General features: G+C 32.7%; 1 protein-coding gene across 6 annotated transcripts in view; it reads left to right on the top strand.

The window, feature by feature from the left end:
- The window catches only part of ERBB4 (erb-b2 receptor tyrosine kinase 4), a 1,327,834-nt gene that overhangs the window by 969,911 nt on the left and 331,348 nt on the right, over positions 1–26,575 (top strand). For all 6 annotated transcript variants that reach the window (XM_074298794.1, XM_074298799.1, XM_074298793.1 and 3 more), the window contains exons 13-14: positions 13,412–13,544; positions 18,873–18,966. In XM_074298794.1, the coding sequence (XP_074154895.1) occupies positions 13,412–13,544; positions 18,873–18,966 (227 nt within the window). The remainder of the gene's footprint in view (positions 1–13,411; positions 13,545–18,872; positions 18,967–26,575) is intronic.

Genomic DNA, 26,575 nt, shown 5'->3' on the forward strand with positions numbered 1-26,575 from the left:
ACAGATTTCATCATCTCTTTCTTCTCTTTAGTAAATGCTAGTGGCTCTCTTTACTTCTAAGATCAAACATTTAAAGTTTAAAATACTTCATAATTTGTCATTAATATAACTTGCCAAGCTTATGCTACATTATTCTTCTCCATGTGCACTATGGTCCAGAAAAAAAACAAAAAAATAAAAACAAAAAAACTGGTTGTCTAATTGTTTCTAATGCTCAGCCTGCCATCTCTTCTTTGCTTTGGGTTTTCATTGGAAAGACTCAACCAAGTTCCTTATATATCTCCTATTCACTGTCTGCTAAGGTTGGTGGAACATAATCTTCTCTCTATAGTGGTCCTTTTGCTTATGTTAAACAGCAACACTGAAACATGAAATGTCCAAGTATCATATGGTAGCTTATTTCTTTTATTTTTGTTTAGGTACAAGAAGCAGCCAAATCTTCTAAGTCCTATATTTTTCTTTACAAAAAAAGTCCTTGAACTTTCTTTTTACTTTGTTACAACTTCTTTCTACTTTCTGCTTTTATTTATATTAAACGTTTCAAAACCCTTTGTTTCACCACCTTTTCCTTTCCCACTCTAACCCATAACACTGCATATTTCATAGATTACCATGACAAGAGGATTCATCATCTAATGTTCATCCCACTGTTAATACTCTCTTCTATATAAGATGAAAACATCTTCAACCTTAATGAATGCAAAAAAATCTTCAAATAGCAGATATCAAAGAAGTTAGAATCAACATTGAAAAAAAGCCACCATGTGATGGAAAGAGTTTAAAGAACAATGAAAATAACTTTGTTCTACTGTGGGTGGGAAAAAGAAGGTCATTGTTGTCTAACAGTGCAAATACTTTTGCAGTGTCTAACAGTGTCGCTTACTTTTCAGGTCTTTGTCCTTTTAGAAATATAATTCACTCATGTGTTTTGGCTATTTTTTAATTTAGATAACATAATGACTAAATGTATTATTTTAAATTTGCCTCCACTTGATTGAATATAAACTTAATATTCTTTATAAAGGCAAGAAGAATAGGCATTTTATTCTCTTTCCACAAAATTTAATCAATAGGCACAATTCAGGTGAGATAAAGAAAAATCTATCTTAAAGTCTCTAGGGAAAACATACTGAAAGTTAAAAGTTGTCTAATAAACACATTGGTAAAGTTTACTTAGAAAGCTTTATAATGCTCTCATCCACTGTCATTGAATATAGCATTTTACCTCCTCAGCATGCAACTATCACTTTGGAAAGTCAAAGGTTGTTAAAGCTTCAGTACTGATCGATGACTTCCTTTCTCTTAAGAGTTTCAAAGAAATGGCTCCCTTGGTCTTTTGTTCCATGTTATATAGAGGAGCTTTCTTTTAAGCTTTCTACTGGGGAGAAAAAGATAAGCCAACCTAAAACTCTATCTGATGAAAATAAAGTAACATGTATATATTTTTATGTAAACACATAACATCTATACATATATATGTGTTACTTCGCTTATGCATATGTGTGTGAATATATATATATATATATATATATATATATATATATATATATATATATATATATATATATGTATGTATGTATTCAGTTGTTTGTTTGCCTGTTTATTTATTTGTTTTTCCCTCCAACTGTAGGAAATGGTTTTCAAGGAATCATTATTCCCTAAAGTTTTAAGGATAAAATATGAACGGTTCTTTTTAATATTTATAGACCTTCATAATCTGTATTCAAATTTATCACTTTGGGATTCTCCCTCTCATCCACATTTCTTTGTAAATGTGAAGAAAGCAAGGGAAGAAAAATCATTACCTCTACATTATGGTCCTGTAGGAGATTCTGTAGCGTAACTGGGTTCAGATGAGTGTACCTCATCTTGCCTCATGAGAAGTGTACTTCAAGCAAGTAGTGGGCAAGTAGTAAGTGGTAAAATTAATCAAATTGCTCAGGGCACAGGTATTCTGCTTAGTATCTCTAATAATTGCTAAGTGAAACTGATTAGATAGCCCCACCTTAGCCTCCATGTTACCTTTTCTCATATTCTTAATGACTTATCTTACCTTTCTAAGAATATTAGGGAGAAGTGCTCAGGATGAAATCAAGAAAAGGCAACAACAACACAGTGTTATTGTCATTTTTGTTGTGATTGGTGCTGTGGTCATCATCATTATTATCATTTTTATTCTATTTGTTGTTCAGTCATCAGCTATGTCTGACTCTTTATGATCCCATGTCCATTGGTTTTCTTGATAAAGATACTGGAGTAGTTTGCTATTTCCTTCTCCAGTTTTATGCAAACAAGGTTTAAATGATTTGCCCAGAGTCACACAGAAAGAAAGTGTTTAAGGTCATATTTGAACACTGAATTTTCTAATTCTAGACCCAGTGTTCTATCCATTATAAAATCTTGCTTCCCCTATAACTGCCCCATAACAAGTAACTCTGAAAATTAGTGATTTTTGTTCTACTTAAAAATAATTATTTTTTTCATTTTTCTTTTCTGTTGAATTTCTTCTACTACATATATTTTGACATGATATTCTTAAGTTATGACATTTGATAAACTAATATTATTCTCCTTTTTTGGAATCTATAAATATTATTAGGAAAACATATCATTTCAATTCTCATTCACACTTTATAATCCAGAGAAGTAAATTTCTTTTCTCAATTTAATGATTATATCATAAAATACCCTTGTCTTCTTAGTTCAAAATCCAAATATACAAAGAGTCTGCTTCACCAATTCAACATCTAATTATTTGATTTTTTTTCTAAGAAGAAAGAACTTCTATGCCTACAAAGAATAAGACTTCCAAATACCTCTCTCTGAATCTGTAGCATGTTTACATCTCATATGGCACTTCAGGTGCCATATAAAGAAATTCCATTGAGAGTAGTAGGGAATTTTACAAAAAGAAAATGCAAATCTTACTTAGACTTGATCTCTTTTTAAATTTAAATAAGTTGTAATTCATATAATTTCCAATGCTTATAATTATTTAACATCATAGATTTTAAGTTTCTTTTCTTATTTAATTAAGTAATTATATAATAATTTCTTTAACATAAGTGACATAAAAAGTTCTACAATGCTACAAGATTTCTTGACTATTACATAATGATGAGGTTATGATTTGGTCCAGCCATTCTAGCAAACAATTTTGGTCTAGGTGACAGAATTAGTAAGATATTCATAGTCTTAAACCTTTTAGTCATGATATCAGGTGGATAAGTGAAGTCACACTGCAGAAAGGCCACATATATATCCTGCCCCCAAAAAACTATTCACCACAACTTGTTTAAGATAGCAAAACAAACAACTGGAAACTAAATAGATTCCCATTGATTAGGAAATATATGAACATATCAATGTAGATAAATGTAAATGAAATAATATTGAGCCATAGGAAATTTGCTTCCTCTCTTCTTCCCTTTCCTCACTACTATCCTCCTCTTCCCTCCGCTGTCTTTCTCCCTCTCCTTCCTCTTTCTCTCCTTGTCTACCTCTTTCCTGCCCCCCTGTTTGTTCTTTCCTTTCTAATTCTATCTCTTTCTCTTTGTATGTGTATGTGTACATCTGTATGTGCATGTCTGTGTCTGCCTATGTATACACATATACCCTTCGACTATGCAAATGAAAATCACATTGAAAATTAGGCAAACTGAGATTAATTGTAAGGGAGGGTCTTGATCTCTGCTGATAAGCAATGGAGTAGATATAGCCTTAGGCCTAGGTTTAAGATCAAATGTCATTTCATTATTTAATTTTCATTGCATCATGACCTAAAAATGATACATTTGATATTTCTGCTTTTCTGCATTTGATTATGAGATTTTATATACTAATATATGATTAATTTTTATGCTATGTGCCACTGAGAAAAAGATATACTTCTTTCTATCATCATTCACTTTTTCCCAGAGGTCTATCATATCTAACTGTTCTAAAATTCTATTCACATCCTTAATTTCTTTCTTGTTTGTTTTGTTATTAGATTTATCTAGTTCTGAGAGGGAGGTGTTGAGATCTCCTACCAATATAGTTTTGTAGTCTATTTCATTCTATAACTTACTTAGCTTCTCTTTTAGGAATTTGGATCCAATACCCCTTGGTGCATACATGTTTAGTATTGATATAACTTATTTGCCTATGGTGCCCTTTAATAAGATGTAGTTTCCTTCCTTATCTCTTTTATTTAGATTTATTTTTGCTTTTGCTTTGTCCGAGATCAGAATTCTTACCACAGTGGGTTTGTTTGTTTGTTTTTTGGCTTCAGTTGAAGCATAATAGATTCTGTTTCAGCCTTTTACCTTTACACTGTGTTTGTCTCTCTGCTTCGAATGTGTTTCTTATAAACAATATATTATAAGGGTCTGGTTTAATCCACTCTGCTGTCTGCTTCCATCTTATTAGAGAGTTCGTCACATTCATATTCATAGTTATGATTACTGACTATGTATTTCCCTCCATCCAATTTTCCCCTATTTATATTTTTCTCTGGTCTCTCATCCTGTCCTTCATCATCAGTCTAGTCTCCCTTATATCCCTTTTTTCCCTTCTACTTTCATATAGCATAAGATACATTGCTGTACTCATCTAAGTGTGTATGTTATTCTCAATTTGAGCCAAATCAGATGGCAATAATCTTCAAACAATGCTCATCCCTTCCTTCTACTCTAATAGAATTTTTGTGCCTTTTCATGTGATGTAATTTAACCTATTCTGCATCTCCCTTTCTTTTTCTCCCTTTAACCCCCTCTTTTTAAAAATATTGTCACATTAAAGACAACTTATACTCACACCCTCTGTCTATGTATATGCCTTCTAATTGCCCTAATAGAGATATAGTTGTCAAAAGTTTCAAGTATCATCTTCCCATTTAGGGATGTAAACAATTTAATGTTTTTGAATAACATATTCATTTTTTTTCCTTTGATGCTCATCACATTTTTATGCTTCTTTTGTATCTTGTAATTGAAAATCAGGTTTTTTTTGTTCAGATCTAGTCTTTTCATTAGTAAAGTTTTAAAGACCCCTGTTTCATTGAATGATCATCCTTTCACTTGAAAGATTATGATCAATTTTGTTGGGTAGTTGTTCCTTGATTATAATCCAAGCTTCTTTGCCTTCTGACATCATATCATATTCAAAACTCTCTAATTATTTCTTGTAGATGTTGCTAAGTCCTGGATAATTCTGACTGTGGTTGTTTGGTATTTGAATTGTTTCTTTCTGACTGCTTCCAGTATTTTCTCCTTGACCTTACAATTCTGGAATTTGGTTACAATATTGCTTAGAGTTTTTATTTTAAAATCTTTCATTAGATGATTGATGAATTATTTCAATTATTATTTTCCTTAGTTCTCAGATATTAGAATAGTTTTCCTTGATAATTTGCTATCCAGACCCTTTTTTGCCAAGGATTTTAGCTAGTCCAATAATTCTGAAATTATCCTTCTGGATCTATTTTTCAAGTAAGTTGCTTTTCCAATGAAGTATTTTCTATTTTTTCCAATTTTTTTATTCTTTTAATTTTGTGTGATTGATTCGTGATGTCACTGTCTCATAGCCATTAGCTTCCACTGGCCCAATTCTAATTTTTAATCAATTGTTTTCTTGTTAACCCATTTACCTCTCTTTAAATTTGGCCAACTCTACTTTTAAAGGATTTGTTTTCTTCAGTAATTTTTTTTCCATTTTGCCAATTCTATTTTTAAGGAGTTGCATTCTTCAATCAGTGTTTCCTTTTCCAAGCTGTTGACTCTTTGTTCCCCAAAATTTTCCAGCATAATTTTCATTCCTTTTCCCAATTTTTCTTCTATTTCTCTTAACCTGATTTTTAAAAATCTTTTTTGAGCTCATCCAAGAGAACTTTTTGAGACTGAGTCCAATTCATATATCTCTTTGAGGCTTCTTGTGTAGGCATATCACTATTGCTGACCTCTTCTGAGTTTGTATTCTGATCTTCTCTGTTGTCTTAGTAGATTTCTATGGTCAGCACTCTTTCTGGGTTTTTTTGCCCATTTTCAAAAATTTGAATTCTGCTTCTAGGATACAGGGGACGCTTTCCCAAGCTTCTTTTGTTGGAGGACAGGGGTCTTGTTACTCTCTTTCTATTTTGGGGCTGGAAGAGATGGTTGTTTGCCCACTCTGCTGGAATGACCTGGCCCACACCTGTTTTGCTGAGATTTCAGGACTCCAAATTTGCCCTCTGTGCTGGGGCTGGAAGTCTCACAACTAGACTGTTGAGCAAGTACCAAAGGGATTTGATTGCTGATCTGTGTTATGCCTAAGAATTCTTGTTAGTTTTCCCATATTATGCCTGTTCTGAGCTGTGCTCCCCTTTTACCCAAGTTAGATAGCTCTTTCGTTAATTCCTTCTAAATTATCTTAATCTAGAAAATTATTTCATTCCATCTTTTTGTGGGTTCTGATACTCCAGAATCCACTAAGAGGCTTTATTTCACATTCTTTCCAATGGAAACTGAGGAGAGCCCAGGCAACTTCCTGGCTTCTCTTTGCCATCTTGAATTGTCTTTCTCCAAAATCTTCAAATCCCCCTTCAGACACTAGTTATATGATCCTGAGACACTCATTTGATTTCTGTTTTCCTAAGTTTTTTCAATTGTGAAATGGTGATAGTAAAAGCACCAACACAGAAAGAATTATTGTGAAGCTCAAATGACATAATATTTTAAAGCATTTAGCTTGGTACAAAATCTTTCTTTCCTCCCTTTCTCCTCCTTCTTTTTTTTTTCTCTCTCATCCTTCCTCCCTCCCTCCCCCCACCCTCCATTTTCAGAAGAACCCAGGTGAATAGGAACTTGGTGATATAACTGAAGGAAGATTATGAAGAGCTTGAAATATTTAAAAAGAACTGCTCATATTTTAGAATACAAACATTAATCAGCACTTTTTTGAACCATGGAATGACATGATCAGACATATGCTTTAGAAATTTTTCTTTGGCAGTATAGTAGAGAATAGATTAGATAAAGGAGAAAATAAAGGCAGGGAGATTGATTAAGAGTCTATTGAAATAGTTTAGGCATGTGAGGAAAGTCTGGATTAGTTCAGTAGCTATGTAGTAGATAGTAGACTGCAGATATAAAATATTATGAAGGTAGGATCAATACTTCACAACTGCATGAATACAAATAGCGCAAGAAACAAATGGAGTTGATGACAACTCTGAGAAGACATCTCATCTCACCTCATTGCATAGATCAGAGATTTTGAGGATTGGAAAAGATCCCAGAAGCCATCTAATAAAACACATATGTGAAAAGTAGACAAATGATTGTCTGGAATTTTCTTGAAGTTCTATAAGGAAGTGGAAAACAAAAAGTTTTAATAGTTTGTATCTGCTGAACTCCTCCCCACACAATTTTTTTTCTTTGATTAAGAGCTTGCTATCTGGAATATCTGGGGAATACATTGGGAAATTTAGGTATCAAAAGACATTAATATTTTTATAAAGATAGTTTCCTGAAACACTAAGATATTTTGTTACTTCCCACAATTTTATAACTAGTATGTTTCAGGAAAACTTGAACTTAGCCTCAGAGACAATCTCTATGAAAGAATGAATAAATAAATTACAAAATAAACACATATATAATTTATCTCTCTTAGGACTATGATGCACTAGATAGGCAAAGGGAACTTTTGAAATAGGCTATTTTTAGATGTTCTGTTTTGTAGAAGAAAGATATGAATCAAAGAAAATACTTTACCCTTAGCTTATGACCCTATCTCTTCACCAACTCTATCAACTTCTGCATTTCTTTTCTTGGTAGTCTGATTTAAGGACAATCAGATGCCTATAATTCATTTTCTATAGAAAAGATCTGTCTGGGCTTTTTCATATACAATATAGAATATCACAGATCATTTTTCAAGACTATCTTAGGTCTTTCATTTATTCTCAGCCAAAATACTACAAAAGAACACTTGATGTTCCTGAAAAAAAAAAAAAAAAAAAAAAAAAAACTTTAGAAAACTATGCTATTTAGCCCAAGCACTACTATTTCAAAATATCACTTTCAATATAGAATAACCAAACACCAACCCAAACTTATCAATGTATAGTAGTGTCCCTTAGCCAATATCTGGACAATAAATTAGTTTAGCTTTCATCTCTATTACAATTTTGTACATCTATTTATTGACCAAGTGTTATTGTAGGGTGCATGTGTGAGTGCATGCACACTCACATATGTATGGAGAGAGAGAGACGTGGCAGAGAAGGAGAGAGAGAGAGAGAGAATGAAATTTTATATGCCAGTCTATTTTTAAGTACTTTATTAAGAGCAACTACATTTATATGTGAAGAGTTATCAATCAAGTTGATTATAAAATCTAGTTTATCCCCAAAGAAAAAGGAAAAAGAAAGAATAATCTAAACTTTTTTTTTTTTATACTAGCTCAATTTTTCTCAGTCCAAATATAAAGTCTTATTGGGTTGCTCCAGTCCTTCAGTCTTTTGAAAAAGAACATCAAAGAAATCTGATTGCTGAATTCCAACTATTCCATCTCTGATGAATTGGTTACATTTTCCTATTATTTATTCTGATTCTTTAGGAAAATGATATCTATGGCTATTGATCTTAAACTTAAGATTAGAGGTTAATCCAAGAAAGGAAACAGTTACTCTCATCATCCTCCTTATAATATGTTTTTGGGAAATTTGTTCTCAAGCCATCATCGTCATCTTCATCCTCCTTATCCCAATCCTTACTCTGTTTATAGTCATTAATTTCGAAGTGCCTCTGATGACTTGGAGCATCAGATCTTCTCAGAGGGACTTGATATACTCTTGCTTATGCAGAGTCCTGTCCAGCCCAGAGAAGACACAGAACTAACTTGTCATTAGAAACCTTCATCTAATCTTGGCTCTATTTCTTAATAGCTCTATGACATAGTCTAGTCCATTCATTCCACTTATTCTCTCTCTCTCTCTCTCTCTCTTTTTTTTTTATAATTATAAATTTTTTGACAGTATATATGCATGAGTAATTTTTTATAACATTATCCCTTCTATTCATTTTTCCAAATTATCCCCTCCCTCCCTCTACTCCCTCCCCTAGATGACAGGCAATCCCATACATTTTACATGTGTTACAATATATAACCTAGATACAATATATGTGTGTAAATACCATTTTCTTGTTGCACGTTAAGTATTAGATTCCGAAGGTATAAGTAACCTGGGTAGATAGACAGTAGTGCTAACAATTTACATTCACTTCCCACTGTTCCTTCTCTGGGTATAGTTGTTTCTGTCCATCATTGATCAACTGGAAGTGAGTTGGATCTTCTTTATGTTGAAGATATCCACTTCCATCAGAATACATCTTCATACAGCATTGAAGTGTACAGAGATCTTCTGGTTCTATTCATTTCACTCAGCATCAGTTTATGTAAGTCCCTCCAAATCTATCTGTATTCATCCTGCTGGTCATTTCTTACAGATTACAGAGCAATGATATTCCATAACCTTCATATACCATAATTTACCCAACCATTCTCCAATTGATGGACATCCATTCATCTTCCAGTTTCTAGCCACTATGAAGAAAGCTGCCACAAACATTTTGCATGCCACTTATTCTCAAATATAAAATAATGTTCAAGGTCTTTTGAGTTCTGAATTTATCCTTATATATGTCTAGTTTAGCCCAATCACCATCTCAAATCTTCTGAAAAATTAAACTATATAGTCTAGTTTCACTGCACAAGCATCTTGCATTTATTGTCAAAGAAGTCACTACTTCTTTTGATAAATTTTATTTATTTGTATATTTTCACAAAATGGTTTGTCTAGAAAGAAATAAAAGCAATATTATTGTCTTAAAAGTTTTAAAATATATCTGAATATGTTGATTAAACCCAATATAAATTTATGTTAACTATTCTCCACTGGAGCCTCACTGCAGTTAGGCAACCACTATATTTTTCCTTAATTGAGTTGATATCCCACTAGGTTAACTACTATGTATCTTCTCCCTCATCAAGACTTTCATTTTACCCACTTCCTCCCTTTCTTACTTGAGGATCTTCTCTCATTCTGTCTAGACAAAAATGGAATCCATTTGCCAAAATTTCCCCATTCTTTCCTTCTCATTTTACAACATACACACAACTTCTTCCTACAATTTCCTCTTTTACTCCCGAGTCAGATAAAAAGATGGCCCTCCTCCTTTCCAAGACAAATATTTCTATACGTGCTCTTGATTCCTTCTCCTCCCTAACTTCTCCAGCAAATTCTCTCTCTCTCTCTCTCTCTCTCTCTCTCTCTCTCTCTCTCTCTCTCTCTCTCTCTCTCTCTCTCTCTCTCTCTCTCTCTCTCTCTCTCATCTCTACTTTCTTATCATTGATTTCTTCCTATATACTAGTCCCTTTCCTACCACCTACAGATATATCAACATCTCCTTCATCCTTTAACAAATAAAAATAAATCTCCCATGATTTGACCATCCTCACTAGCTATTCTATATCTGCCTTCTCAGCTAAACCTCTTGGGAAAACAAACAAACAAACTGGCATATCAAGTGAATCCATCTCCTTTTCTCTCACTCTTTTTAACCCTTTGTTTTCTTATTATTGACCTCCTCATTTAACATAGTGTATTCTGCAAAACTATAGATAATCTGTTAATTGCAGATGTTCCTTTCTCAATCTTTATCCTAAGTGACTTGATATAAAATTCAACTGCTGATCATCTTTCCATCCTGGATCCTGGAACTTTTTTAGGGTTTTATAACATTACACTCCTATCATTTAGCTTCTTCTTACTATATTTCATGAATTCTTTTTTGTTATTCCCGCTAATTGTAGATGTTATCCAAGACTTTGCCCTGAATTCTCTTCTCTTTTCAATCTTTATTGTATTACTTGATAATCTAAACAATTATCATCTATATGCAGAAGATTCCCATTTCTATATATTCAGCCCAAGTCTCTCTCCTCAGCTTTAATATTACATTGACCATCGGATTTCTTGACCTTAATGTTCTACAACTAGCTCAAACTTGGCATATCCAAAATAAACTCATTTTTGTTCCTTTTAAAACCTTTCCCTTTAAGAATTCCCTTCTTGCTGTCTAAGGCACCAACATCTTTCCAGTTCCCCAAGCCTTAATTCTCAGTGTTTCCTGAAAATATCCCTTACATGAATACAAATATTTGCCATATTTTGTAGTGTTTTTTTTAACCTTCATATTTCCCTATTTGGCCTTTTCTTTCCACTCATATAGTCACAACCCTAATTCAAGACCTTTAGCCTTTTAGCTGGACTACTTCAATAATCTTAAAACTGCTCTCTGCCATATTTTTCTCTACTCTAGCATATTCCCATTCAGTGACTAGAGATTTTTCTAAAGCATGGGATGACAATGTCACCACCATCCTCACTTAGTAGACCACAATGGCATTTCTATGACCTCCAGAATAAAATTTAAAGTTATCTTTTGCTATTTAAAGATCTTTAAAACCTAATTCCTTCCCTAGACACTAATCCTAGGTTGCTTGAAGTTCCTCAGGCATGATATTCTATCTGTAGTCTTTCTTCCTTTCCATTGTCTGTCTTCCAGGTCTGGAATGCTCTCGTTCCATTTTGTCTACTTATTTGTTGCTTTAGCTTCCTTCATGACTTACCTCCAAGCTTACCTTTTGCAGGAAGTCTTTCTTCATCTGTCCAGGTACTGATGTCTTCTCCTTTCAAATTATGTTCCATCTACTCTCATCTTCTATGTTTCTAGTAATTTAAATGCTATTTTACTTTCCTGATAATTCCCATTAATGTTTTTTTTTTTTCTTTAGGGAAGGAACTATTTTCTTTTTCTTTATATACATAGAATTCCACACAATACCTGGAAAATAGTATGAGATTAGTAAAAATTTGTTAACAAGCTAATTTTTTCCTTGAGATTGTATCACCTATATGAATTAGTTTTGATTTTCCTTGAATCCTTTATTCTATGTCCTCTATCTATCCTTTCTTCCTTTTTTCTTCTCTTTGTAAGGTCCTTGTATTTTAGCTTCTCACCTTTCAAGGCATCCTCTGTTCTCTGTTTTCCTACCACTAGTTTTTGGTTTCTTCTAGTATTGTTATGTTGGGAGGAATCTGATGAACTTATTCACCACAAATTATCAGTGATTGAGTTTTCCTTTCTAAGGTCTTTATAATAAGATAGAAAACAAAATCTTTAAGGGAATGAACTTCTATTTGTAAAATTTGGCAAGGTTGGGTAGTTTGAAACTAGGTCATTTAAGTTTATCTCTTCTTTCTGAAATGACTTATAGTGGTGAATAACAGATTAATACATACTGCCTTGATAAAAACATTACAGTTATACGATTGAATTTAATTTTATAAACATTAAATAAATTCCTATGTCATCATTTCAAGCATTGTATTTGGCATGAGAAATGAAAAAAACAAAAACAAAATTATCCTCAGCTCTCAAGGAACTTACATTCAGTCCAATGAGCATATTTTTTCCCCCTGAAGAACCTTTAGAAATATAATATTTTTTTGAGGAGGGTGGATAGTTAATACATAGTCATGGCATCTAGGTGGCAAAGTAGATAGAGGGCCAGGCCTAGAGTCAAGCAAACTCATTTTCTTGAGTTCAATTCTGACCTCAAACATTTACTAGCTAAGTAACCTTGCACAAATCACTTAGCTCCATTTGCCTCAATTTTCCCAGCTATAAAATGAATTGGAGATGTAAATGGCAAATCACTCTACTATTTTTGCCAAGTAAACACCAAATATATTCACAAAGTATAAAATATGACTGAAAGTGATTTAAAAACTAAAAAAGATGATTATGAAGAAGGATGGACTGGAAGTTTTTTCAAGGTCACCCTCCTCAAGGCACCAGTCTTGGTATTCTTTTATTTTATAACCATCATTATAATATATAATCTTTAAGAAGATGGAGGTTGATGGGCTGTAGACTACCCTGGACTTTGATCTTAAATGGAGAAACAAAAATTAATGGCCCTGCCTCAGAAAAGAATGTAGTTCATTCACATGGCAGTGTGCCATTAAGTAACACTTTATGATTTGTAGTGGCTGTCTCTGCTTCCTCTGAAGTGAATGAACTATTTTAAAGAATAATAACATTGAATTGATATGTATAATGTAATAATAAATGATAATAATTATTTTCTTTAGGCTTTTGTATTTTTCAAATGTAGATAGGTTGTCTCATTTGACTTTGTGGTTGAAAATTCAGAGTAATAAAAATTATGGTTATATACATATATATATATATATATATATATATATATATATATATATATATATATATATATATATATATATATATATATATATATGCATTTGGATTCAGACTTAACTTTTATTCCTCCTTCTTTCCCCATTTTCTCTTGTGTTTTCCAGCTGCAGAAGGAATGGTATGTAATCTTCTGTGTTCAAGTGATGGCTGCTGGGGGCCAGGCCCAGACCAGTGCTTATCCTGTAAACGTTTCAGCAGGGGACGGACTTGCATTGAATCCTGTAACCTCTATGATGGGTAAAAAACAAAAAACAAAAAACAAAACAAAACAAAACAAACTTGCTCACTAATTTTTTTTTTTTTTTTTTTTTTTTTTGCCTTTTGTGTCCTCATGTAATTCTATCATCTTGGCTTTTTTAGACAATATCAATCTGATAAACTTTGAGGATGTACATATTGCTCAAGCGTTTTAGTGAACATCAGATACTTAACTTTTGTTTGAAGGAGCAAATGCTTTATAGAAATGTACAGGATATTTATTTAGAAAGGAAAAGAAGGCATAGATTTGGAATAAAATCTATGGGTATCTTACCTAGGAAGAGTGTTGTGAGATTCAAATAAATATGGATTCCTATTGACTCACAACTTAAAATTATCTATTTCTTATTATCTATTTTTTTAAAATATTTATCAATCCCATTTTAATCTGAGTACTGCTATATGAGGGACTCATTGCATCTGGTAGACTATGAGTTTGACAACTTGATGCTAAAATGTACATTATAAAACAATCTAATGAGTAGCATGTAGATCTGATTGAATGATAATTTAAATACCTTGGATAATACATATAATTCTAACATATTACCTGAAACAGATGATTGTCTCCAGTCTTCTTCCTTTTTCTAGCCCTTAGATTCTGCATTTCCAATTTAGGTCCATGTCAAACTTCCCTATATTGTTTATAAATGTGCAGTGAAAGATTATCTCTTATTGTGACTTTGAATTAGGTTACAAGTTATTGATGTCTCCATGCTGCTTTAAGATTTATTAAGTATTTTAAAAACATTATTAGCTGATATGAATGTCATGACAACCCGGTTAGATTTTTTTTAAAGTATTAATGTTATCCTTTTTCAGATGAAGAAACTGAGTGTCAAAAACCAGGGGTAGGGGAACAAGTATTTATTAAATACCTACTATATGTCATGTACCATGATAAGGGCTTTTAAAAAACACAAATTATATAATTTGAGATTATAACAATCCTCAGAGGTAAATGTTGAAACTGAATCAGACAGAGTTAAATGACTTGCCAGAGTCACACAGCTAGTAAATTTCAGAGACAGGATTTTAATTAAGTTTTTTTGTTTAATTCCTACCCTCAATGTACTGTACCTCCTAGCTGCATTAAGAGGTGAAGTGACTCACTTTTATATCAATCTACAAGGTCTATATTTGGTTTTATGTTTAGGATGACTACTGTTTCAATTTCTTGATTGATGATCTGCCATGTAAATATGACAATGTTTGGTGAAAGGTTACAGTGAAGTCTTTCTTAGAAATGTTCCCCCACTAGGACTGTAGAAATCAGCTATAAGAACATTTTATTTTGTTTTCCCTCTGGAACTACAGCTATCTTGTTGAAAACAATAATATCAACCCTGTATCTTGTTGTGCAGAATTTCATATCCTCATAAAATTAGTCTATCATATTATGTCATTTCATGCATTATGGTTGTCCCTCATTAGGAATGATGTGTCTTTTGTTTTTGTTGTTGATCCCAAATCAGATGTTCTCATATGCTTAACTGCAAGGTTTTTCAAACATTAGATTTGCTCTGTCTCACTTCAATGCCCTGTGTCCCCTATCTTCCTATAAACCTCCCAAAATTATCTTTTGCTGGATTTCTTTGGTTTATACTAGTGTCAGAGAGTACCTGTCGTTGAGCAGATAATAACTGAAGAGTTCAAACCTAGTTATACAAGTCTCTTGGAAAGAAGGCAAAATGTCCTCTATGAAATGAGGAAAAGATGATAAAGAAATGTTTAAGTATGAAAACAACACTCTTAATATTTTCCCCAAAAACATCAGTTATAATTGAGACAAAATATTACAACACATGATATATACTTTCCCTTTTAATTGTCTTCTTTTATGCTTCATATAATTATTATAAAGAGTGTTTTACCTAATAAGTTACATAATGAAATAATTTTTCAGAAGAAACAAAGTAAAGGGTTATCATGAAAAAATGGATAGGGCTTAGAATAAGGAAATCTTGAATTCAAATTTTGCTTCAGGAATATAATTTGTATTACTCTTAGCAAGTCATCTACCTTCTGTGGGCCTGTTTTTTCATCTGCAAAATGGAGGAAAAAGTGAATGATTATTTAATTCTGTTTTAACTCTTAAATTTATGAGCCTATGAAACATATTCCTGATAAATAAAATGACCTGAATATATGGTAAGAGCAAGAAATAAAATATGTATTGCCTATTGCCATCATTGCAATATCAATAGAAATAAAGAACTCTGGGACTCTCTGCCTAATTTACACAGAAATATAGAAATGAGTCATACAAAATGAGTAGTCCTTAAGGGATTATGATCTATATCATTGGAAGGAATATTCAAAAAATATTTGGAGATTTAAGATAAGGTCAGAAAAAAGGTTAGCATTTACCTATTTTTGGATAAAAAAAGGATCTTTAATTGGAGTACAGGTTTTAAAAACAGAATTATATTGATAGACTATATTTTATATGACTGAAATCTTGATTTTGGATATTATCAGGAAATTAATTATGTTATGCAAAGGAATTTCCAAAGAATCTGAAAATATTCTTTTGAAAAATTCCTTATATCCAATAAAAAAGAATCCTCCTGGGGATAGGGATTACAAAATATTGACAGATACATGCATATAAATACAACATTTAAAAAAAAATGAGTAGAGGTAAACTAATAAGTGGAGGAATCAGGAGAAGAGTTTTAAAAAAAAAAAAGTATTTGAGATAAAGTTTGAAGAAGATGAAGTTAGTACAAATACTAAGGTATTTGTAAGGATGGAAAGTATTATAAGCATAGAGAATAATATATGCAAAGGAACAAAGATGTAAAATGGAAATTAAGGAAGAGAGCAGCAAGTAAGTTGAAATGGAAGTCTTATCATAGAGTATATAGAGACCTCAAAGGGCTCTGTAGATACATTTTAGGAGGTCAATGATTTTGGATGGGAAATCTTATATATTTATAATAGTAACAACAACATCAATAACAATATTTGACAATTTAAGGTTTACAAAACTCTATGCAAAAATTATATTACTTCTTTTCATTCTCAAAACACTGGCAGAAAAGTGACATTTAGTCTTTTATATATGTAGGAAAAATGAGACACAGCTATTCACAATTAGAAAATACCTAAGGCTAAATTTGAATTCAGTTTTCCTGAAATCAAGACTATCTTTTTATTTATCTACTGTATCACCCAAGTTCTTCTTCCCCCCCACACCCACTAATTTCTAAATGAAATTTATCATACCCTTTAATTGTAAAGGGAGATACCAAATGTCATTTTAAGAATGGATTCATAGCCTTCTCCAGACTACCTACAGAGTTCATGACACAAAACAGTTAAGAATGGCTAGAATGAAATGTGTGTGAGGAAAAGTATTAATGTGAATAATGTTAATAATCCCTGAGAGAAGCTGGATCCAGATTGTTAAAAGTTTTAAATTCCAAACAACTGAGTTCATATTTTATCATAGAAGCAATAGGGAACTCTGAAGCTTCCTCAGCAGGATTGGACCTGAGTTTTAGGAATATCATTTTTGCAGCTGTACGGCAGATGCAAGTATTACATAGTTACCGGAATGGCTTTTTAAAATTTGAACATCATTGTTATTAGAAGTAGATTGTGAATTATCCTTTTAACTACTTTTACAAATTCATAGGTTGAGGGTCTCTTCCCTCAGTCTCTGCCATGAGTTGTCACTTAGAGGCTATAGGATCTTTAAAATAGAAAACCACTCTCTCCTGAAGTCCTGACTGGTGAGAGTCAAAAATATGTAAAATAAAGGAAATTTTATAATATGAGAATTGAATGCTGGTTCTCTGGCTTTCAACCATTGAGTGTCCAATAGGGTAAATGTAGATTGTAGTCCATTAAAATAGAAGTTATGTTACAGAGTTATATTTCTTGTCAGCATCACATGTACTCATTTAATTCTACAGTCTCTATCATCCCATCACTCAATATCGTTAATTCTTAGCTACTTTTGCACATGTATCATAAACAATAGAAGTTGATAGATGGAAGTCACATGATTATGATAAAGGCAAATATCCACAATTTAAGAGAAGATGGAACATTAATTTTTAGATGTCATAATTAAAAAATTGAAAGATTTTCTCCTAAAAAATCTTTTACATTTTATGTGAAAATTATTTAATTCAAATGAATCTATATGGGAAAACATAACTAAATTAAAACAGTCCTTTCAAAAAAAAAAATCATCACAATGAGGCATTCCCCCTAGGAAGGTACCTTAATTACTTCCCCTCAAAAGACATTACTTGGACATTTGAGAGATAAATTAATTTGTCCATGTTAAACAACCATAATATATCTAAGGCAAATCTTGAACCCATTTTTTCTTGATTCAGAGGCCAACTCTTAATGAAAAAGAAGAGGATGTTGATTATGATGATAATAGATTTATATAACACTTTAAGGTTTATGAACCACTTTGTAGTTATCATCTCATTTTATTCTTACTCTTATTTCTAGGGAAAAGGTACTTTTATTATCTTCATTTTATTAGATGAGGAAACTGAAACAGATAAAAATTAAGTGACTTGCTTAGGATTACACAGTAAATATCTGAAGCAAGATTTGAAAACTCATCTTCCTGACTCTAGGTCCTTTGCACTATTCACTACACAATGCTGCCTCTCAATAATACTAGTAATAAAAGTATTAATATTAATGATACTAGATCAGAAATCTAAAAACCCCCAAATCTATCACATTAAGATTTTCTTCCAATGACATCTATTTTAAAACTGAGAGTCATCAAAAATAAATTGAAGAATATTGAGCTTTTAAGGATCAGCAGCATTCATGTAACTTAGCAACAACAAAAAGTATAATAATTCAATAGCTATCCTCAGGTGTTAAAATATATTAAGCTTTAGCCTCAAGTAATTTTTTAATGATTTTTAAATTCGTTGATATCCACAATCATTAATTTTAGGTAAAATGATAAAAATGGCTTTTCCATGTCAATGAAATCTTCACTTTTATACTGTAGGCTGAATTGAATCATATTACATGACAAAGTAGCTTTCCCCAATGTGGAACTGAGTATTCACTCCAGTGGAGAATATGGAAAACCATCTGGCTAACAATTGTATTTTCCCCTAGTGGAGAAGTTATTCCTCCATGTTCAGAAAAAAAAAAAAAAAGAAAAAGAAAAAAGTTCCAAAATGTGTAGCATATATAGAAACAACTCTATTATTTATCTTTGAAAGAGGAGTTTTTAGCAGATGTTGTTATGTATTTCATGTCAATGGCCTTCTTGCTCATTTATCCTCATGTGCCTGATGTTTTTTTCAGTGAATTTCGAGAGTTTGAGAATGGTTCCATCTGTGTGGAATGTGACTCTCAATGTGAGAAGATGGAAGATGGCATCTTGACCTGCCATGGACCGGTAAGCATGAAGTAAATATGATATTGTAACATCCCTGTTTGTAGGTAGGCATTTTATAGGATGTACAAATATGCTTATCATAGCATTGTTTCATTTATTTGTTCATCTAATCTTATAAATTTATAATCTAGTAGTGGAGATAAAACCACAAATAATGAAACTAAGGCAGGATAGTCATAACATACCACTAAGAATGGTACAAAGTAATTATATCAACTATTATGGATGTTTGACAAGAAGAAGGAAAGTGTGATCAAAAAAGATTCCCTTGGAGATTAGAGACTTCAGAATAATGCAGCATACAGATAACTGCTGCTTATTTGACAGTTATACTTAAAGCAGAGCCTTCTTTTTTATGTGTCATAAATTATCCATGAATTAGTCTAATTATTATTATTAAAGTCACTGTGACTCTTTCATCCAAATTATCATAATAATCCTTCACATTACTTTTCAAGGTATCAGTATTATCATGTCTTAAATATCTTTAGACATCTATAAATGTAGGGGCAAAGATTCCAATATAGACAAACATTAATCCAAAAGGAAACATTAAAATTTTAAACATTTGCTTCATCACCAAATTTAGGAAACACCTATGATCTTTCTTTTCGATTTTCAATCCCTAGGCTACTGATTATTACAAAAGTAATGTATTCATGCTTATTGGTTTGATTACAAATTTCATGCTAGCTAACTTGAATTGGTCTCTCAGTATAACTCAGCAAATCATTTCTTATTTCTTCCAAACTTTTCATTCTCTTCTTTTTTTTTTAAATTCTCTTCTTAATTTCAACTGTAACCCTTTTCCCTCACTCAAAATAGATAACTTTGACTTTTTAAAAAGTAAAACCAAATCAAACAAAAAACATTTAAATATATATTGTTCTCTGAACTGACACACCAATTTAAAACACATACTCTCTCCTTTTCTTCCCTTATCCTCTTTCCAGAGAAACTTGGTTCATTATTTTTCCCCTTAGTTTCTTGTCTATTCTACTTTACCATGATTTACTTGCTTTTTCTTATTTGGCTTCTCTCTTCAAGATTCTGATTCACCCTTATTGAGTGGCAAAATCTCCCTTTCCCCCTTTCTTTGTTTGTCTAGCATTCATTAGTGTGTTTCACATACAGCAGATGCTTAATAAATGTTTATTCACTGACTAACCAGTCTACTGGAATTTTCTTTTCAAAGATGCCTACTGACATTCTGATTATTAAGTTCCAAGACTTTTTCTCAGTCTTAATAAAGTTCTTCATTCAGGAGGAGATTTGGGGGTTTATAAATAACCCTTTAACCTAAGTGTAATTTATAAACTTTAGGTGGTAGGAATTCTAATCCACTAAATCCTATTAAAAATTGAGACTAGTTGTATGATGGACATATTTAAGGAGAAAAAGGACCTTCATAAACTTCTGGAGCAATTTCTTTTTTATATTTATTTCTTTCAATGCATAATTCTTCAAATCCTACTAGAAATTAGCTCTTTGAGGTAGGGATCATTGCTATTATAGTATAATAAGAAGTAATCAAGTTAATTGTTTTCTTTTAGATAGATCTGAAATTCTCATAAATGACATGGTAGCTCCTGGAAGGTTTAAGAGAGGCTTTCCTCAAGAAATCTCAATTTTAGCATGCTTGGGCATGGGCAGTATTAAGTTGGAGGATGTTTCAACCCAAGCACAAGTTTTGTTTTGTTTTCTTTCTAAATTTAATTCTTCAAGACACATATAATGAACTGAAAAATAACATATTCATTGCTGAACTCAGGATCTGTATTCAGATCCTAAGCCTAACACTGAATACCTGTGTATCTTTGGACAAATTTCTATGGATCTCAGGTTCCTCATTTGTAATAATAAGGAAGGTTGAGTAGCTTGATTCTTTGGTGTTTGCTTGCTCTAGAGCCATCATTCTATGAACCAGCACCTTACTCTGGGGTACACTTCAGACTTTATCCACCGTGCTCAAGAAATCTTTTCATGCTGGAAACTCATCCTAGCCCTAGAATTTGCACATTGGAAATAGCCTTTAATCCTACAGCTTCTAAAACTAAAAATTATTAAAAAAAAAAAAAAAAAAAAAGTGGTTAGATCTTGCTGGAATTCCCAAAAAAGGCAATAAACCTATCTTTTTTTAGCTCTTAACTGCATTCCTCACTCTCTTTACCTTGGCTTCCAAGTTTACCCTCCCCTCTTCCCTTTCCCTCCTTTCCCCCCTCCTTACACACCCTTATCATCTTCCATTTAAAAACTTCTTTTTTCCTCCCAGAAGAATGGATATTTCTTGAGGGCAAGGACTGGCTATTTTTCAGTCTGTATTTATAATCCCACTAGTTAGCATGATGCCTGAAGCTAGCAAACTCTTTAAAAAATGTTTGTTGATTAACTAGATTCTCATGTAAGGATAAAAAAAGTCATTGCTTTTTATCAGTGCGTCTTGGAGGGAATTGATATGAAGAGGGGAGCAGCTTTGTGGTCTGCTAAAGTAATCATAACCCTGATGCTTAAATTCATATGTTTGTCATTTATTGCATGGATTCAACTGGATTAGGGACAGAGACAGAGATAAACTATAAAGGAGAAAAATAAGTTGAGAGATAAGAAAAAAACAGTTTTCTAAATCTTTGTTTAGATACAAGTTTTGCTTACTTATCAGAGAGAAATGGTACTTCTTCACTTAAAGACAAAGTCTATACCTTCTGGCTTTTAGCCAATCCTCAGATGGGGATCTAGATTTTTTGAGTTAAGAGGTGGTCTGGCCTCAGAGATAAGAAGAGGATATTGTCTTCACTTCCATTTTCACTCATCATGTTTATCAGTGCCTTCAAAGCTCTTAAGTTCTTTGGGGATTTAGGTCCAAATGATCAGTTTAAGTATGTAAAATAAAATCTATAGCCATTTGAGTTTCTTTAAATTTCTTTTTTTATGGTAGTGAAATTGAAAGTCAGTTTTTATTTTTCTTTGGGATTTTTAAAACATGTATTGAATTTTGTTATATTTAGAAATCCATTTAAATTTAAAAAAATTCATGTTTATCTAAATCACACTTTTAGGGACATTTAGAAAGCTAGGAGAATAGAATAAACTGTACCTGATCATATTTAAAACTAGAATGCAAATGGAATTTCAGTTTAATGCTCATATTGTCTTTGTCTCTTTTGCTCAAGCAGTTCATTTTTACATTGCATGATTCTTAATCTAGATCAGAAAAACCCAATTGACTCATACATAGTAAGTCTTTCTTTTCCCCCAAGCTCTGCAAGAAGACATCAGCAAGTCAATTGTCTTGTAGATAATTTAGGTGTACTACTGTGCATACTTGTGCAGTAAATGATTTCTTTTAATGGGCAACAATATGTGCATAAGTGCCCTGGAGCAGGTGTTAAAATCGGAAGCATGAAAACTGTACTCTTTGATAGGAGATAAGAAGCCATTATTAGCAGTCTTTTCCCAATGTACAGACTAAGCATTCTTTAAGCTACGGGTAGGGGGCCACAGTGCACAGAATGCCAATTCTGTCATCTGAAAGACTCATCTTTATGAGTTCAATTCTGGCCTCTGACATTTATTAGCTCTGTGATCATGGACAAGTCACTTAACTCTGCTTGTTTCCTTATTTATAAAATGAACTGGAAAAGAAAATGCCAAACTAGTCCAATAGCTCTGCCAAGAAAAAAACATCAAATAAGGCCATAAAAAGTTAAGCATGAACAATCACAAAATTTGTTGATAAGATAGAGGAAGACTCAAAGCTTGGAAATCAGAAGTGCATGCTTGTCTACCAATTTAGTTACTGAAGAAAGGAGGCCCAGATTTAATGTATTTGTCACAAACATCCCTTCTGACAAGTCCATTTCAGAGTGCTGAATACTCAATTGACCAGTTTCTCCCTTGCTTGAAGAATACTGCTTGGGCTATCGACCCAAATCCTATTGGGTTGAGTCAAACATGTTATTTTTCAGAGCTGGATTATCTGCTTTGAATACCAGTCCACTTTTCCATGGATTCTAGTTTGTGGACCTCTTATTGTTCTTCAAAACTTTAGAAGTGAGCTAGTTGCAAGCTAGTCTCTTCTATCTCTAATACTAATTCACCTAAGATATACAAAGAAATCCAAAAAGAGACCAAAGAAAAGAGGCTCATGCAATTCACAACCAGTTTGATTAAGTGATGAGATAAGGTATCCAATAACATCACCTACTACCCTCTCTCTATTCAGAGGCTTAAATCATTTATTATTACTCTTTCAAAAGGAAGAGAAAGAAAACTTCTATTTTTTGTGCTAGTGTAACAAATTGAAATTAAGCTCAGCTGTCAATAAAAAGATTTCTTATCATTACACAGTAAATGATCAGGAAATATTTAAAGGATTCCTGTACAGGTTTTGAATTGAGGTTAAAATCCCTATGTCTCACACTACCATATATTTCCCCTAATCAGGAACCCTAAGCTTTCATGAGGATTGGTACCAGGCAGTAGTGTATTATTCATGGTTGAAGGTTCCTAAGGGTCAGCCCCTATTTCATTATACACTAAATATTTAATTGAGGAAGACAAAGCATATTAGTGTTCAGCTACAGGGAGGATGAAAGGAATTGGAATTTCTAAGAGTGTATTGAAGGTCAGAGATTTATTGAGTTATCTGCTATGTGAGTGCTATGGGCCTTAAAGGGAGGGGATTCCAAAGGGGATTGGTCCACCATTGTTGGAAGAATGAGAAAGAGTATGTTTTATATGGACTTTGAAATAAATTAGGAATTCTGAGAGGTCTTGATGCAATGAAATGTGTTCACAGCATGGGATATTACTTATACAAAGGCTCAGAAATGGAAAGTGGAATTTTATGTATGAGAATTCTAAATGAGGTTCCTTTGGCCAGAACATATTTCAGGAATGGTGACAATACATGATAAGACTAGAAAAAGTTTGAGTTATACTGAATTAGGCTTTCAACATAATACTATGGGTGGACTGTAACACAAATTCAATATTTTTATAGAGCTATTCTCTCCTTAACTTTCTAAAAAATCATTTTGCTTAGTGTCAAAATAAGAAAATGAGAAAGAAATACAACAAAGTATTGACATAGACTATATCTAGAAAATGTTGGACAATTTAGTATTTTATACAACTCATAAAAGAAATTGTTACACAATAGAGTACATATTCTGTATTTACAACCTTGGATCCTTAACTTCTCAGTCTCTCAAGCATTTACAATATTTGGAAAATAATATATAACAGAGGAGTTACTAATTATCATTAGTAAAAGTTTCTACATTTAGAGTACCCTGTATTGATGAAATCACAGGTTCATTCACTCGACTCCCCAACACCCCCAAAAATCCTCATATGTGATCAATGGGTAGAAGTTGTAGTGACATAATTTTTCCATGTAAGGAAAAATCTTCTCAACCTTTAGGACTCTTTAAGATTGAAATGAACTGCCTTGGTAAAGAGGGAGTGCCTTTATCAAAGTGTGTCAACTAAAGATTAGATAATTGGAGTGTTCTCATTCAAATTCTGATTGGATTAAATCGTCTTTGATGTTATTTCTAATCTAAAGATTTTATGATACTAGTATCTACTGCTTTAGACCTATGGAGAGCAATAGACAAAGGAGAACTTTGAGAGTCAGGAAAAAACAATGCTCATGTTCTTCAGAAAATATGAATTCTTACCACCTCCAAATATTATTATTTCCAACAAATCACTGATTGATTATAATTACTATTACAGAGACTGTAAAGTAAAATAAAATAAAACCCACCCAAAATACTTGAACTAAACAAATCCCACTATTTAATTTACCAAATACATAAACATGTCAGAAAGTCAAAACTGATTTAGTCTATAAATGTATTTACAAAGTGGTAGAAATATTGGAAAATTTTTATTAATAAATAAAAGAATAAAAATTATAAAATCTCAAAGAGAGAACTTCAATATCTATTTATATGTGATACAACATAATTAATGCCATACCATATTATTTATCTAATATATAATATTATAGTGATATGGTATTGTTGAAATTACTTGCTAGAGTCAGACTTTCCCCATACCAAGGCCCAAAATGATGAGATTACCCAAAATGGGTAATACCCCAAAATGGGTGATACCCCAAAAGTATATTGGAGTTATGGGCTGGTATAACAAGTTATGGTGTCATGTGTCATCTCAAAAGAATTTGTGAGTTTAGACATCCTTCAAATCAAAGAATATATATTTTATTATGCTGTTAAGACCTGCATAAATCCATAAGGACTTTTAGTAATTAACAAAGGGAAAGACAAGTTTTCCAATGGTGTAGCGAGCTGTCGTCTCCAGAAGCTGCTGGATCGCTCTCTGGGAAGAGATCTGCTGTGTCTACTCAAATCTCTCAGACAGATTCTTCTTCCTGTAGTGAACCGTTGTCTCCAGGCAGTTGCTGTTAACTCTTGTCCAGAGAAGTGGACTTCCCTTCCTGCAGAGAGCCCCGTCAAGCCTGATGCAATTCAGAGTCTTTTTCTTGAATCCTGGCTCTGAATCTCCTCCAGCTCTTATCCTTCTCCAGGCCGATCTGCTCTCCAGGCCCAATATTGTGTCTTTTATCCTCCCAGAGAATGGACATGGGATAATGCAAGGGCTTCTGGGAAGAACCACTTCAGTCAATGGGCTTGCTCCTTCTATCAAGTCAACCTGAGTTCTCACCTTGTAATTGTCCAACCTGAATTCTCACCTTGTCACTATCCAGACAACCTCAGTTCTCACTTAGTAATCCTAACACAATGGAACTCCCAATTTGCCAGGATGAAGATTCAATCAGTGTGGCAAGTGTGTGGCAAAGTGTGTCAAACCCTTTTAGGGTTAACCCTTACTGGATTAACCCTAAAAGGAATTTAGGGTGTGAATAGGTGTTAGTGATACTTAGCATGCAGACTTACCCCCAAAAGAAGTTAGCTATAACAAAGACCATAAGGCAGGATTATGTCAGGATGACCCTAAAAAGAGTTAGATATAATCATTAACAGGTAGGCTAGAGAAGCTTAGCAAGGATATATATTATGAGCAGATCCTTTATAAGGGAAACATAATTTTGGGGGTTTGACATCATAACTTGGCTTTCTAATTGGATACAATAAAAGTGAAATTTCCAGAGACCCCTACCTGGAATGGGTATATAATCAAAAATCCACTTGAAAAAAGGGGTTTCTTAAGAACAAAGGACCCACTTCAGGCTGAGATGATGCTCTTCCCCCTTACCGCAGGAATTCATAATCCTGTCAGTGCTTTAGGCTTTATCTGCTAATGCCCACCTGGATACCTGGACCTCATCAATATTATACATATAATAGATATGATACCCACAGTTATATAATACAATATAATCTAAAATAAATATATTATAGTATATATTTATGTGTTTAATCCATTTATTCAGACTCCTCACTATATAGTATACAAGTGATCACTATCCATTGTTTGAAGAAATGAGTCACTACTTCCAAATGCCTACAACATTTTTGGATAATTCTTATTGTGAGAAAAATATTTCCCCCTTATGTAAAGATTACATTTGCATTTTTACAAGCTCTAACTCTGGGTTTTATTCTTTTGAGGGAAA

The sequence above is a fragment of the Sminthopsis crassicaudata genome, chromosome 3, assembly GCF_048593235.1.
Source record: "Sminthopsis crassicaudata isolate SCR6 chromosome 3, ASM4859323v1, whole genome shotgun sequence".
Classification (NCBI taxonomy): domain Eukaryota; kingdom Metazoa; phylum Chordata; class Mammalia; order Dasyuromorphia; family Dasyuridae; genus Sminthopsis; species Sminthopsis crassicaudata.